Source organism: Enoplosus armatus, chromosome 5 (genome assembly GCF_043641665.1).
Source record: "Enoplosus armatus isolate fEnoArm2 chromosome 5, fEnoArm2.hap1, whole genome shotgun sequence".
NCBI classification, from domain to species: Eukaryota; Metazoa; Chordata; class Actinopteri; order Centrarchiformes; family Enoplosidae; genus Enoplosus; species Enoplosus armatus.
Genome location: NC_092184.1, coordinates 4,312,864 through 4,329,336, shown reverse-complemented (window position 1 = coordinate 4,329,336; position 16,473 = coordinate 4,312,864). Strand labels below are relative to the sequence as shown.

Sequence of the window (16,473 nt, the reverse complement as noted above, 5' to 3'; positions counted from 1 at the left end):
TGGAGGATCTCGGCCTCTCTCTACATTTAACTCTTTGGCTTACGGTGGTACGTTTAGCAAACATTGATGGAAAAAAAGTGTTTTTCCTCACTGGAATTCACAGAATGGGAAACAACTTGACCGTATTGGATGAGTTGATTTAAGAGCCCTTTCTATTGGATGGATCTGTGTTTCCTGAGGAACTATGAATGATCTTGTATAACCCGGGATTCAAGTGAGAAGGAGAGCATGAAGTCACATCATACTGTATATTCAATTAACTCACCAAAAAACAAGTCCATCAATTTTAGTTTCTCCTCCAACAGAGCAGACTGGAGGGGGTCAAAAGTTGAATAGTTTAATGTGTTTAATGTTTAGCACAGTGTCATACTTTACAAGCAAAACATAAAATCAATTTATAAAGTCTTAATCGGTAAAGTAACTAGTAACTCCAGCTGTCAGATAAATGTAGTTGAGTAAAAAGTAGAACTTTTCCCTCTGAAATGTAGTAAAGTGAAATGTCAAGGAGCAGCAAGTACATTAAAAGTACCTCAAAATTGCACTTAAATGCAGGGGTTGGTTATTCAGCGTGATTGTGTTATCAGCCGTGTCCTCACAGGCTTGGATCCTCCAGCGATGTGAGCCTGCTCTTTCTTGGCCTCCCAGCGTTGGATGGTAGAAGTCCACCTTTCCCACTCTGCCTCCCGTTTGCGTAAAACCTGCAAAACCCACAAGGAATCAAACTATACATTTACAATGCAACATCTGCAAACAACAAACTGTGCCAACCAGAGGGGTGTTTCCTAAAACAGGTCTACCAGTTAAACCACTTACAACTTCTGCCAGACACTTCCTCCCTGAAGGCTCCTCTTTACTGCTGCACTGTAAACAGTAACTGTAACATGCTCACAATGACAATGTTGATGTTGAACAGGTATATTTACCATGTTTAACATGTTAGCATGCTAACGTTTGCTGATTAGCTCTAGAAACAAAGTCCATCTGAGGCTGATGGGAATATCATTAGTTTTGCTCATATAAGGCAACAAAAGGGACAAAGATTTAGACATGTTTCTAGAGACCCATGGCTCTCTAAATGTCACTGGGCTTTTAAACAGATAAAGACAAAACATTCCTACATATCAAATCAGATCAACTGTTTTGAGATTCTCAGAGTGCTAAATGTGCTCTTTTGACGAACATCAGGGTTTCAGGGGCCTCAAGGAACTGTGTAGTTTATTTTTTAGAAGCTTCACCTTGAACCATAAGAACGCCAAGACAAGAGAACAACACAAACCTATGTTGACTAAACAATATTAGTAAAAAGTTAAAATGGAAGGAAAACATGAGGAATAGAATCATGTGAAATTAGACATTTTCAAGACACTTACCTGCTGAGAGTCCATCCAGACCTGCTGGAGCTTACTGTCAGCCTGCTCCTCCTCGTGCAGACTCGTGATGCTCTCTTCAAACCTCTGCTGACACAGAAGATTGAATATCTATAATATCTACTTTTAAGCCAACAGATACTTAAGAAGTTTAAGATTCTTCTATTGAGAATTGTTTGTACCTTTCCTGATCTGGCCTTGCCTCAAACATGGTCCCAACCTTCTCTCCTATCTCTGTTCTGGGATTTAACAAGAAAGGCTTTTGCGGACAATACAAGCCTCAATATTATAATCAATATTCTAAATTGATTAGTTATTTTGTACAAATATTCAATAGCTCAGTGGTTTGATCATTGAAAAAGCATTATAACAAAATACAGTGTCTCCTCCAGAACTGTAATATTCTCAGATTGGAAAAGACTGAAACTACATGTTAGCCATTATGGGACGCTGGACCACATTAAATCATTGTAGGTGACACCTAACAGTTGTGTTTCATACTCGACAGTAGTTAATGAAAGAAGGAAAAATGCTAATCATTCACTACCTGTGTGCAGGGTGAAGTTTCTTTACCTCAAGTTTCTGAGAGCCGTCCCGTAAATCTCTGCTTTTCTGTTGCTGCCTCAGCTCCCTCCTCTGCTCTCTGATACACGCTCTCTGTTTGGACACCTGCCACTCCAGCTCAGACACCCGTTGGTGGAGCTCCTGATTGGCCTTGGACAGGTCACCTGACCTGTTTGAGTCCTTAACTGCCATTTTTAGCTAGGCGAGGAAACAGGGGAATTCTCAAAAACAGGGTAAAATGGATAAACCTGAGACGCAAGACACAATTCGAGTGCTAGAATTAGTTTTTATTAATTTGACATTGATAAATCAGTGGCTCATTAATTTTGAGATAGTATGGATGATGTAAACAAAGAGTCTTGTGATGAGAAGCCTGGCAGCCTCTACTGTTTTGTGCACTGCATCAAAAGAAAACCAGAGATAAGGATTTTCAATAAGGATTATGCATATTTATGCATATTTACACTGTTCAGTAAATCTCTCAGCAGCTTAGAATTGTTTTTGTCCGCTTCCAACTTTTACTCTCAAGTCCTATTTGGAGGTCTTTCAACACCAGTCTGAAGATGTTAAATCAGGGACGGTGTAATATCTTGTATGACTAACCTTTGTCCAAGCCTCGCTGAGCTCTTCATCTCTGCAGTATACAGTGACAGCATGCAAAGATGTCATTAGTACATACCATATAAGATGTCTTGTTCATACACACACAAACACTCACACACACTCACGTCATGTCACACACACTGATACCAAGCTGTTTTCTCACAGTGTACCTTAGTGCTATGGTGGCCTGGTACTGGTCTCTGGTCTGCTCCAGTTTGCTGTGAAATTTGCTATTGGTCAACACAACCTGCTCCAAACTCTGGGTCAGCCTCTTGTTGTCCACTTTGGCTGTATCTAAGGCCCTCTGCAAGGAGTCCAGCTGGAAGGTTCACACACACACACACACACACACACACGGTATAGACACAATTTTAATTATACAAACATGTTAATGTAACCAGATTAACCCACTAGGGGACCAATTGCAAACATTAGCTGTGGGCCCCTGTTAGCTTAGCTTAGCTTAGCATAAAGAGGGGCTCTGTCCAAACGAAACACAATCCGCCTAGCAGCAGCTCCAAAGATCACTAACTAACACGTTATATTTGGTTTGTTTAATCAGTAGGAAAGCTGAAGTGTAGCTAGCTAAGTGACTTACTGGAGTCTTGTCTTCCAGGCAACTGGCGTGGAGACTACAGGAAGTCGCTGTGCCCAGCCTAGGAACAGTCTGGCACACCGTACAGGCATGTGAGTGGTATTTATCGTCTCATGTAACTCTTGACAAGAAAGCTAATAAGTGTATTTGCCTAAATTTCAAACTATTCCTTTACTGTTTCAGTTGATGTTTTGCTTTATTTACTCTCAAAGTAATTGAAACAGACAAACTGACATGTAGTGAGCCTCTGGCTTTCAGGGCCCCTGGTTTGGGGCCACTTTTGCCCAGTCTTAGGGGTAGAAGTACTTTAGAAACAGAAATAATATGAGTGGTAAAGTTAGATCTCAATGGGTGGAGTCAAAGGATCACAGTTGTTCATTACTGCGTTCTGTGAATATTCCTACTCCTCCCTTTATGTTTCAACTGTATTCACATCAAAAGGCCCTAAAATTGCACTACATCTAGTGTGCACTTATACAATTGCACAGCTACACCAACTGTGTCTCCAGGCCTGTGAAAAGAGGAATTTCCTCTCTTAAAGGAGTTAAAATAGTCCGATTTCTATAGAATGTTTTTACAATACAATGCCTTGGGAAGATAAAATCTTTCTCATCCTTAATATCAGTTATTAGTTCAGTTGCCATTGCAGCATGCACTTACAACTAATAGTCTGACAGAATGACGTAGCAACGGTCAATGGAAACCAAAATCAACAACCGATGGAGGGCTGGATTCAAAATCACACCGAAAATCAAAGTAAGAAATTGAAATCACAGGCTGATCCAACTTGAATTTCATCACGGCAACTCATAATGTGACTCAGTTGTGTTTATGACTCCCACGCCTGTATGCATTCCCGACAATGTCTGGGCATGCCCCTGATGAGACGGTGGATGGTGTCCTGGGGGATCTCCTCCCAGACCCGGATCTTGAGACTGTGCTGAGAAACACAGCAAACCTTCTTGCGATGGCACGTATTGATGTGCCATCCTGGAGGAGCTGGACTACCTGTGCAACCTGAATGGGCTGCAGGTACCGTCTCAGGTTACCAGTAGTGACAAGGACACTAGCTAAACGCAAAACTAGAGAAGAATCGGTCAGGAAAGATAAGGAGAGAGCAATTGTCTGTGGCCACCGCCTGCAAAACCATTCCCTTTTTGGGTGTTGTCTTGCTGTTGCCTCACCAGTGCACCTGTCACTTTCATTTGCACCAAAACAAGTGAAATTGATTCACAATCGCTTATGCCTGGCAGGAAAGCAGCACGTAACATCCCCAGTTACACAGCTTAATATGATCCAAATGTACAGAGCACACACTCTGTACATACATGTATGTGAATGTAAACAGACATTATGCACATTCAATGCTGAAAGTCAAATATTACCTTACAGGTATTGTACTATGTGCTCTTGACACATTGAAAGTGTTAGTTGCATTATGTTAATTGCCCTTATTCATTCTATTGTCATATATTTTTCTTCTTTACAGTGTCATATTAGTATTACAATACAGTACCGCACCTGCTCATGTTGCAGGGTCTGACGGTTGAGTTGGAGTCTGGTCTGGGAGGCCAGGATGTTTTCAAGTGTTTGACTGACGACACCCCCCGCAGAACCACGGACATCCTCTAGCTCACTGTTCTACAGCACAAGACAGGTGGTGTTACTGAAGACAACTTGAAGAGTATTTTTGCACTAAAGTTGATACCTAACCAACATGCATTTTAAATACATTTTAATGACAGAAGTCATCAGTGGAGCTGTACCATTGTGTTTGTACCATTCATGGAAAAACAGAAAAACACCATCTTCATATTTCATTGTTAAGGAAGATTTCAATAAAAACATAATATCTTTGCTTGCAACCATAACGAACCATCACAATATATTTGACAGCAACAAAGCTGCTTAATAAGATTGCATGAAATGTTGTGACTATTTTTTCATATTGTGCCACAAGTACTAAAAGATCTGAACAATGGACATAACATAAGCATCATGAGGCTCATGGATTGAATTATTGTGTGTATGTGAAAGGGGTGGCATCCCGCAGTTCCTCTCAGCTCTATAGAGCATTTTAGCATCTTTCAGCTCTATGTTTTGGTGTTGCGGCCGCAAACACACACAACACATACATACACACACACACACACATACAAATACTGTAACTATGTATAAGTAGATCCACAATGATAGATGAAATGCTGATTGTAATGATGACAATGACAGTGACCTGTCTCTCACCTGGTGCTGCTCTAAAGCAGTCACCTTTCCCATGAGCCTCCTGTTCTCATCCTGTTGGCTCTGTAAGGCTGAGCTCAGCGATCCCACCTCCCGCTGGCCACCAACATAGACACCAGTTAGTACTATGACCAACAGGTGAAAGTATAACGTATATAAAGTATTACATGAGGTGCGATGGCATTCTGGCCAGTCCGACCTTGGCCTCACTAAGTTGGCTCTCCAGACCTCTCTTCTCACCCTCCAACTTAGTGACAACAAGACATAACTGGTGGAGAGAAGAGACAGGGACACACAAAAGAGGGATTGTTTTATTTACTTATTGGTACAACATTACCCACCATGCAAAAAATAGTACTGCATTTGTTGAATGTACCTCATCATCCAGGTCTTTCCTCATTGCATCCTCCTCTTTTTTGGCCGTTCTCAGCTCCCCCCGTAGCCTCTCAATGGCTCGCTCCAATAGTTCCCTCTGAGTGACCGCAGTCTCCTGTGCAATGGAGGAGCTCTGCAGGAGCTGTGCATGTTCACCCTCGAGCTTCTCTCTGAAGAAAGACAGATTTCTTATATATATCTAAACTTACTTCCAAAAACTTAATACACTTTTCTCAGTTTTTTTAAAATTTTTCTAATTGTACTATTTCATGTCCAAAATACAACACTAGCAACAGTGTTAGACCATCAGACTATTGACCATTATTTTTGGTGGTGGGGTTTGCAGGTTTTAATAAACGACAAATATCAAATATCAGTCTTAGGCTTTGCAAACCAATATATCTGTCTAACCCCACTGTTCTCAAATGTTACATTGTCCCCCTCCCCCACCACTACTCATCTCTGACAGTGAACTTGGAGAAACAAGAGAAAAAAAGAGAAAGAGACAGATGCAGTGCCTCACAGCAGCTGATTATGGCCTCATGTATGGCCCAATCTACTGCCGTTACATTTGGCTCTGAGGTTATTTCAAAAATGTGTTGGTATGCGTTATTTGTCCAGCATCTGGAAATTATTTTGGATGTGCATCCATCCCCTTTTACTTTTGGATTTTATTTTGTCAAAAAAATATGTGATCAGTTCAAGAACTGCAACACAAAACTGAGCACTGCAAAATATGACAAAAGAACAAAAATGTGAAGTGCAAAGAAAAAAGAAGTCTTAAAAGAAAATGTCTTTGTTTTGCATTTGATGGTATAGGAGAAATAGCTGTAGCTCATCATGAGGCAGATTGTTAAGGTTTTAACCTGTGATGGGCCTGAGTCATACCCTCCCCCGCCCTCTCACTTCCAAGTAACAGTTCAAATTACGTTCAAGTAAACTGACATGACTTGACTTGTCACTGAAAACTAACAGCAGACCAGATAGTTTGTGGTTCAACAATAAGCCTGTGGTTTCTGCACCTAACGGATACCCTACGCCTGCAGTGACATATCACATACTTCCTGATGCTTCAGTTTGTTCCATTGTGCTCACAGGTCATGTGGGTTGGCCGAAAGTTTGCTGTGCTTTGTGAGCTGACACATTGTCATCCAATAGTTACGATGATGTTTTGAGGGTCGACCTTTTATGGATCTTTGACACCCAGAGAGCAGGGGGGCGGGGGTTATAAAAGGAAGAGCCAAACAAGGCTCCAGGCTTTTTCGAAAGGTTTTTTGGCTTTTAGGCTTTTGCCTTTTTGCTTTTTGTTTACTTTTATTTTGTATTTACTTCTTTTTATAAATCTTGTAACCATTTACCCTTTTTGGTAAAACTTCAATAAAACTGGGTTGTATTTTGTACATTCCAACCAAAGTCCTGTGTTGCTCCTCTCTGAGATCATCTAGGTAGCCTCCCTCAGGTAAGAAGACTACTCTCCTTGAGATGTGTCGACAGTAGATAATAATTTGGCTTTTAATTTATGAATGTTGATGAAGGTTGTTTATATTGCAATGTACAACATGGAAGGACATGTTGAATAGGTTCAGTTCAGTTGTCTGAAGCTTAACTGCTGTTGTTATGTTTGGAGCTAAGATGAAAGTTCTCTGAATGCTTGGGACACAGGGTGGGTTTTCTAAATTAGTCTCTAAATTATAAGTTAGAGATTAGGGCTGCGAGGCAGCCCGTTATAAAACCAGACGAGTGTCCTCAGACTGTCAGAGTGGACCTCCTCCAGTACTGATCTGTTCCTTCAGGATCTTGCTGGAGTACTACCGATCTCCAAACACCGATTACACACAGATATTTCCGTTGATATCCGGCTCTTAGCACATAGTCAACGATGTAGGCCTGAAAGAAGAGATACTCCGGGAACGTGACTTGGCTTCCTAAGCAGACTAAGGTGGTCTTGCGTGTAGATTTTGGAAGCCCGTTCGAAAACCTAAGTGTAAGAACAGCCGTCACTCAGTGTTGTATCCGCATTGGGTGGGGGTATCGGTTATAACATCTAGGAACCACTTCAATATAATTTCAGAGTGAAGTCTTGGTTTAAGGTTAGGGTAAATGTTAGGTTTAGGCAAGTAGTGGTTATGGTTAGGGTAAGTCTCCACAAAATGAATGCAAGCCTATGTAATGTCCTTGAAAGTGATGGAAACACAACTGTGTGTGTGTGTGTGTGTGTGTGTGTGTGTGTGTGTGTGTGTGTGTGTGTGTCTGTGTGTCTGTGTGTGTCTGTGTCTGTAATACCTTTAAGCTGGCCTGCTGGCCTTCATTCTCCACTGTGAGTGAATGCAGGGCAGAACTGAGCTGGGAACACTGACTTTGCAGCTGCTTATTCAGGGTCTGTTTGTAATACATATATATATAAACATGAGACATAAGTAGAATGTATCACTATTACACTGCACTTGATAACTGATGTTGTCAAAATGCTTATTTTAAAGCGTCCATAGTTATATTTTGATGAAATGTTAATCTAATCTTTCATTTTAATTAATATTAATTAAATACATCCATTTCTGATCACTATTCCAATTTGTAAACTTGTTATTTGGGTTATAATTTTGAATTTCAACAGTTCTGTCATATTTCAGAGCTCAGAAAAAATACTTTGACTTCAGGTTCCCAGGTTTTTCTCTGATGAAGAAAGAAATGTTCCTGTAAGACTCCTGACCTGGACTCTGTCAGCAGCAGCTCTCAGCTCTCTGCCTTCCTTCAGCAGTTTACTGTTTTCTGTCTTCTGCCTCTGAAGGGCCGGACGAACACCATGAACACAACACACACACATACAACATTCACAAACAGAAATACAGCATAAGAACAGGCATTACAGATCATACACTTTACTGACGAAATGTTCATTCACTGAGCCGTCTCTCTTTACTTACTTTGAGTTCAGTTTTCAACTCAGACACATGGCAGTCCTTCATTGCTGTGAAAGTCAAATGGAAAAATGCATGCACACTGAGAAATATTAAGACTGCAAGTATGATGCGTATAGTTTCTGACTGTCCTTAAGGATTTCACATTTAAAAAAACAATAAAAACAAATAAATGTCATAAATTTCAGCCTTTCCTTAAGATACGCCACCAGGAGACAGTTTAGTGTAGCAAGAAGACTAGGAGCAGGGGGAAACAGCAAGCCTGTGTCTGTCCAAAGTTTAAACAATCTGACAACAAACACTTATAACAACAAGTTCAATCATTTATTTCATCCATACAAAAAAGTATAAAACAACAAGTTGTTATTTTACAGGGGGGTTGTGTGTCGGATGGAGTTAAGCTAGATGTTTTCCCCCTAACTGTCTCCTGGCTCTAACCTCGTATTTAACGGGCAGATATGAGATTGCTATCGGTCTTCACATCCAACTCTCAGTAAGAAAGCCAATAAACGTATTCTACTATTTCTTTCAAGTAACGTGTAAAATCTCAGGAACCACATAACATTTCTTCAGTTAAGTGAATACCTTCTTTTTATTTTTTTGCTGGAAAAGAGGTTCGACCATCAGTGCTGAGACCAGCTTTGTCACAGCTTTTTATATCAATACCAATGGCAGAGGTTCATTTGGAAATATGGGGGGAATGTCCAGCGTCTTAGTTAAGTGTTATAGAAGACACTCTCTGTTTGAGCTGAAACAATTATCAATCGATCAATCAATTAGTCGATTTTAAGAAAAAATATTGATTGTCTAAATCATTTATTAGGCATAAATGCCCCAAAAGTGCTGCTTTTCTCTGTCTTATTTCATTGTAAATTCAAATTTTTTGAGTTTTGGCCTGTTTGATGGACAAAAGAAAAACTCTGAGAAATTGTGACAGGCATTTTTCACTATTTTTTAGTTGTAGCCTTAGCCTACATAGTGATTCAGGTTGATCTGGTATATTTTTTACATGAAAATCTTGCCTGTCAGAGTGGAGCTTAGAACAACTATCGGGCCTGTGAGAGAGGACTTGACCACACAATATGCTGAAGGTGACCAAAATAATCCTGAATCAGTTCAATACTTGACTGACAGCTAGTGATATACTGTCAAAAGCCTTAAAGCAGCATCCTGCGATGGTTGTAGCTTAGCCACAGCAGACAGATTTTGTACCCCTCGATGCTCCTAACCTGTCTGCTCTTTGAGCTGCTGACAGCGTTCCTCCAGCTGTCTGCCTCTGTTTTTTTCTTCCTCCAGTTGCTGCCGGCTGGTCTGGACCTCCATATGCAAGGCCTGGCAATCCGACTGCAGCAGCAGAGCCTGGGAGGCCAGAGGCAGACAACATGTCAGCTGCTGTTTACACATGTTCGTCACTCAGTGAGCTTTCTCTCAACGTACCCGTCTCCTCTCCATCTCCATCTCCTCAACCCGCTGGAGAAGCTCGCTGTGAGAATTTATGGCTTCAGTGGAGCGGATAGACTGCCTCATCTGCTCTTTCATCTGACCGAAGGAGAGTTTCGTTAAGATGGCTCATTTCCAGTAGGTCAGGGCTTGTAAAATAAAGGTTTGACAGTGGGGGATTAGGGGTAGAAGGGCTACAATAAATGAAAATAAGTTTCTCCATCAATTTCTGACTCATCTCTAATTTGACAATCTTCAGCTCCTCTGCACCCAAAGCCACATCCATCTGGAGCAAAAGACTGGCTATTTTCTACACCAAGAAGACACAGATCACTGTAGTTCACAGTAATTAGGTCTTCATGCAATAAGCAGAATGTACAAAATCTTCCAGTGACAAAAACTGAAGAAAAAAAAAAGTACAAAAAACAGAAATGAGCTGCTGATCAAGTGAGTAAAGGAAGGAAAACAAGTGAGTGGTTACATTACAAATTCTATTTTCAAAATCTGTAATTTTGCCTTTTCATTTTCACATTTTTTTTAACTTTAAAATGAAATGCTGTCCACAGCCCCATTATCCATCAATGATTAAAGAAAAAAATCCAACATTTTGTACAATGTGCTTTCTTGCCAAGAGTTCGATGCTATCCGGCGGCTGGGCCCGACTACATTATTAGTGTTTAGTGGGTGGAGGCCAGAGAGAGACTTGAAAGCCAGATAATTCAGCAGTTTCTGAAATATCCATTAAGTAATTTGTACATAGTTGACTATAATTCCTCATAACCTTTTACGCAACAGCATTATCATAAAGGCAAAGGGACACACTTGGAGTGAGAAGTAGGTTTATCAGTCAGAAGTGAAAACAAAGGTGAACATTATCCAATCTAGCAGTGTTGGTGTGTATCTTTATGTCTTCAATGAAAATGGTGAGGAAAATGTCACCATTACTACTAAGAATTATGAACAAAGTAAAAAAAATAAGACCCAAGCTATAAAATAAGTGAATTATTGTATTAACTTGGCAGCAGTAGCTGCCTCCACTGTCTCCCCCAGCCTCTGCACCTCTGTGCGAGCTTTGTCTCTCTCCTGGTAAGCCTGCTGAAGTTGGTCCCTGAGCTTCATCACCTCCCCCCTTGAGGCCTGATGCTCCTCGTCACTCTCCTGCTGCAGAGCTGCCAGCTGCTGTTTCAGATGAGCTGCACCGGGAAAAATAAAAGACTGGCACTGACATTTTTCACACAATGTTTGTATTTGTATTTCTACTTAATGTATGTAATTCTATTGTTGTAATCTTTAACTGTGTTATATTTAAGTAGCCCCCGTCTCTGCTTGTTTTACACATGACCTGTGTGAGAGGGATCCAGCTCTCTCTCGGTCTCCAGGCGAAAAATGGTGAGTTTGAGGGTTTGTAGCAGGCTTTCCATGCGACACACCCTGCTCACTAGAGAGTCACACTGTTGCCACAGCATGCCCTCATCCCCAAGGGGCCGACGCATCTTCAGAGGACTTACAGGCCGTTGAGTGGCGCCCATTCTCTCTGCATATCCCAAGACTTGATCCCTGGGAACCCCCAGTGCACCCATGTCTTGAATAAGAGCTTCAGCCTCCTCCTTGGCCAACAGCAGGCGCTGGTGCAGAAGGGACAGAGAATCTGGGGCTGTGGCCCCAACATTGAGGGGCGGTATGGCTGAGCGGGACATCTCTAGACAGGCGGACTGGGTGCAGGTTGGGCTAGGTTGGAGGTGGGTAAGGGCAGACAGCCCTTGTAGGTGCACTTATGCCTACTCTTAAGCTCTATCCATGATTACTTTTCAAACTTCCTGGAAAATGAAAAAGTTGTGAATTGAGATAAATGGCAAAATGTAGTTTTATATAGTTACCCCATTCCACAGTAATGTAGTGCATACATTGTTGAGCTAAATCAAATAACGGCTAAACCCACTAACGTTACTGTACATGAGTTCCAGCATATAGTGATAATATCAAGCCAAAATCGTTTCAAGTGCTATTTTACCTACTGTTTGGTTTATCAGTTGTCTGCCGGAATGACTTACAAACCCGTAAGGATACATACATGTATTCAAATTGAAGAAAGACACGAACTATAGCCGACAAAGTAGCTTTTCGGGCCATATTTGACTGAGAAGAAAGGCGCGCGAACAAATCACAGCAGCAGTGTGTTCCGAACTCTCATGCACGAGACTAGAGCAACACGACACAAAACGCAAAACAAAACTTCAATATGGCGTCACGCTGAAAGAAACAACCCCGGAAACTGTTACTTTATTCTCTTTTGCAGTCAAACAAAGTAGTGGATAAAGACCCAGCTGTAGGTTCTCACCGTTACAGTCGCTACTTCCGGCATCCGTCTCCATAGCGACGCGTCGCAGTGCTTCCTTCCCTCCAAATAGTTTTTCTGCTGCATTCAAGGACTATCGGAACATCGCCAACGTATAATTATTTCATTGTATCTCATTTTTAGGTGTAACTGCTCCCTAAAGTCACTATTCCCGCAGTATGATACAATCTCGGCAGATATGATTCTGAGTTCACAGCACAGTCAATCCAAGAGTAAACTAAAACCTGAAACGCCTACAGAAACCAGAAACCATCTTTTGCGTCACCTTGTGGCAGGTGGGCAAAACAACAGCATGATGTGGGACACCATTTCACTTTCTGTTGTAGTGAATTGAAACGCTCAAGTCAGAAAGTGTCAGTCAGAAACTTCAGACTAATCTTCTTCTGTCAGTGTTTATTTTTATAGATTTCTGTCGATGGATAAGAAGGACGCAACGCGCACCTGCGGCCAATGGTGAGAGTTAACTTTATATGCAAGTGTTTTTTGGAGGAGGTCACATCAACAATCGGATTGTTTAAAGTTGTTTTGATGTCATGGCAGTGAAGATACAGTTCGTTGAACGTGAACCAATACGGACGTTTCTGGAGTCACAGTTCGGCATAGCTGTGATTGAATAGGATGTTTGAATGTTCGGTTATGAAGTTAACAGTTGTACCAACACTTGGTGCATTATGTGACGATATTTGTAAGAAATTGTAAATCCTATCATTGTACCAGTACTTTCACTTAAGTACATATTAGGGCTATTATTAACTAGGGCGGGGGTTAAGTTGCCTCTCACTTTGAGACAGCCTTTATTTAGGAGCAGGGCAGATTTAACCACAGTGGACACATTACTTGACCGTAGTTCAGTGGACAATGGGAACAAATCAAAACATTTCAGAAAGGTGACTGATAAAAAAAACTGATGTATCAACAGGATGTGCCCCACTACTAAACCTTTCTCTGAGATTTTTATCTGTAATGTGTCTTATTTATAGGAACACCCTGTCCTGCTTTTGAAGTCAAGATACTAAATAAAAGGCTGAATATGAATTATACTATAGGCCATAACTTTATAAAGCACTTTTATAAACGCTCTGTTATGATGCAGACTAAAGTGAAGGAGTGAACACCTATTGATAGAGATGACATTAAATCACTACTGCCTATTAAGGTCCACATGTATTTTGTGTGACATACTGGTCCTATTAGCTGGTTGACCGTGATGGAAAAAATAAAGGCGTGTAACACAGACAGGATTGTTGCACTCTGCGTTTGACAAAGTGCTTCTTTATGACCCACAGCGCACGGCAAAGCTGTCATTTGTGACGAATTGATCCTTAATAAATCCTGCAAGGGAAGGCTTAAATGTAAACTTGGAGTGAGAAAAAATGAAAGCACCCTCCCCTGCTCTCTGGAAAAAAAAAACCTTCTGACTATCCTCCCTTCAGCAAAAAGAAAAATACATAATCCTCCCCCTTGTTTGACCCCCACATAAACTTGACCCTCTCCCGCTCTCTCTCTCTCTTTAAGCCACAGAGAGGTTGCAGAGGCCAACTTCGCTCTGCACGAAACGCACTGCAGCCGCTTCTTATGTGTTTGTCCTGACTGTGATGAAGCTGTTCCCAGAGATCAACTGAACCAACACAGAGAGGAACAGCACACCCAGGTATATACACACACACACACACACACACACACACACACACACAACATGATGATGTATTCTCTGTAGGTTTACACCTGTGTTTGTTGGCAGGTGAGATGCTCCAAGTGTAACCAGAAGATGGAACGTTGTTACCTAAAGGATCATGAGGTAAGTCCAGTGGTACTGCTGATGCTGTTTTTCTGGACATAAGTTATAGTTTAATATTTGACAGTATAGGAAACATCTTGAACACATTATTATTGGTTTATTATGTATTTTCATTGTTCTTTGTTACCGGGCAGTAAACACCTACATCTTTCAAACTCCGTCCCCTGAAGGGATGGTGTAATGAAAGACAGATCTTGTTGCATTATGGAAAAAAAGCTTAAGCCACACTAGGGACATAAGAGTGTTAAATACAGTATGTCTGACTCTGCTCTGCTCTGACCCCCCCAGTCTGATGAGTGTGTGGAGCGTCTGCAGAGCTGTCAGTTCTGCGAGCTGGAGATGCCATGCAAGGAGCTGGACGAACACCAACTGGTCTGTGGGAGTCGCACCGAGCTCTGCAGGGACTGCGGCCGCTACGTCACCCTGCGGGATCAGCCCGGGCACAGCCTGACCTGCTCAGCCACTGACAATGGCTCAGGTCCTCCTCAAACTACCAGCAAACTACCACCAAACAAGAGTAAGGGCATGTGGGCTTTTAACTTCCACAATACTGTTTTTTTTTTTTAATTAAACTTTTACCATGCCTGTTTTCTTAAACTATTACCACGCCTGTTTTCTTTTTCACAGCAGAAATAACAGTGAGTTGTGGCAGATGCATGGCACCATTTCCAGCTGAGGACATAGAGGAACATGAGGTATACGTTTTTTGCAAGCATCTCTCTGACATTATGGGAACAATTCCTGAAGATGCTAAATTCCTGAAATGCTAGGCTATTGTAACAGCAGCACAACTGGATAAGAGTCATTAAGTCAGCAAACAGACTCAGTGATGTGCGTTATACAGCAATATGTTTGCTAACATTTGCTAACTTTAGCCACCATAAGCTACTCGTCATATCAGACCAGATATCAGACATATTGAATTGAGCAAAGGTGTGTTTCACTGCTTAGGAGTTTTAATTTGCAAGAGGCAGAATGTGTTCTTTCTTCTCTCATCGTCTTGCTTTAAGCTCAAATCCACACAGAACAGCACAGTGGTTTTCTAACTAGTAGTCAAGTACAACCTTTGTCTGGGTCCCCCAAAACCAGCTGGAGTGTGTTCCAGCAACCAGACGGCATGATGAAGAGGCTGAGTCAGAGGAGGAAGAGAGTGAGGATGAGGGCGATTTCTCCAGGCAGGGGCCCACTTCTTGGCTAAGCAGCGCCTATAAGGCAACCACCCTGTCAGACAGATCCGGCATTGGTCCCTGGGGTGATGGAGGTGACCCAGACCAGATCAGCACCTGCCCCCACTGTCATCTGGCCCTGCCCCTGTTCACACTACGGTGGCATAAGGTAACAATCCTGCGACACACAATACATACAATCTTGAAAGGTTCCCATGTTAAGAGCCCCCCCCCCCCTCCTCTGTGTTTTTAGGTGAAGTGCCAAATCCACCTTCTCTTGAAATAGAGAGAGAGAAAACTCCTCAGAATGGAGAAGCTGCTTCAGGAAGACCTGTATATGAGCTGTTGAAATGTCATTTTGTTATTGGCCTACTTTAGAATTTTCAATGAGAGTTTACATTTTCTTCTTAGTGACATTTTGTTTAATTAGTGTGTGTGCACAACTTGCATGAAGAGAAAGTGGTTTAGAATATAATAATATGTCGGTAAACTGTTTAGTATAATAAAATTTGAAAAAACGTTGCAAAATGCTCATCACAATTTCCCAGAGCCCAAAGTGACGCCTTCAAATTGCTTCTTTTGTCCAACCAACTGTCCAAAGACTCTTCACTTACTAACATAAAAGGCAAAAACGAAGTCTGACGTTTTTTGCTTGAAAAATGACTATCGATTAAATGATTATCAATATAGTTGGCAATTAATTGTCTTTCGACCGGCTAATCGATTCATCGACTAATCGTTGCAGCTGTAATATTAACACTATCTCACAAGGCTAAAGCTCTTGGTCCATATGAAGTCTGTGTTAGTCGGTAGTATTTGTAAATTATAGTTGTTATTCAGTTTTAGTAGCTTTTTTACAACAGTCTTTATTGTTTTTATTTATTATATCTTGATTTTCTACTTATGTCTGTATGCTGCTGTAACAATGCAAATTTCCCCGCTGAGGGATTAATAAAGGATTATCTTACTTTATAGTAAATATAGTATAGTTAATAGTGTATCTAGAGTAAGAGGGCAATATCATGTCATGTCATTTAGGCTAATGTTGTT

At 41.3% G+C, this 16,473-nt stretch overlaps 2 protein-coding genes across 3 annotated transcripts; one reads left to right on the top strand and one right to left on the bottom strand.

Moving 5' to 3' along the window:
* Positions 1-302: 302 nt before the first annotated feature.
* LOC139285311 (coiled-coil domain-containing protein 150-like) lies at positions 303-11,916 on the bottom strand. The gene is given in 18 exon segments (XM_070905860.1): positions 303-698; positions 1,371-1,454; positions 1,941-2,179; positions 2,483-2,565; positions 2,705-2,853; positions 4,651-4,770; positions 5,398-5,464; positions 5,571-5,638; positions 5,729-5,907; positions 5,909-5,915; positions 8,029-8,124; positions 8,456-8,527; positions 8,670-8,713; positions 9,893-10,022; positions 10,101-10,204; positions 10,323-10,402; positions 11,119-11,296; positions 11,446-11,916. Coding segments are annotated over 18 exon segments (2,190 nt in total). The 5' UTR covers positions 11,801-11,916; the 3' UTR covers positions 303-563.
* A 790-nt stretch (positions 11,917-12,706) lies between these two features.
* Positions 12,707-16,440, top strand: xaf1 (XIAP associated factor 1). 2 transcript variants are annotated; one of them, XM_070905962.1, is made up of 7 exons: positions 12,707-12,912; positions 13,975-14,110; positions 14,201-14,257; positions 14,546-14,774; positions 14,888-14,952; positions 15,347-15,592; positions 15,677-16,440. In XM_070905962.1, the coding sequence occupies exons 1-7, from the start codon at positions 12,875-12,877 to the stop codon at positions 15,707-15,709; spliced, it is 804 nt and encodes a 267-aa protein (XP_070762063.1). In that variant the 5' UTR covers positions 12,707-12,874; the 3' UTR covers positions 15,710-16,440. The 2 variants fall into 2 exon arrangements, with proteins under 2 accessions (XP_070762063.1, XP_070762061.1); XM_070905960.1 differs by having other exon boundaries at positions 14,885-14,952.
* Positions 16,441-16,473: the final 33 nt, after the last annotated feature.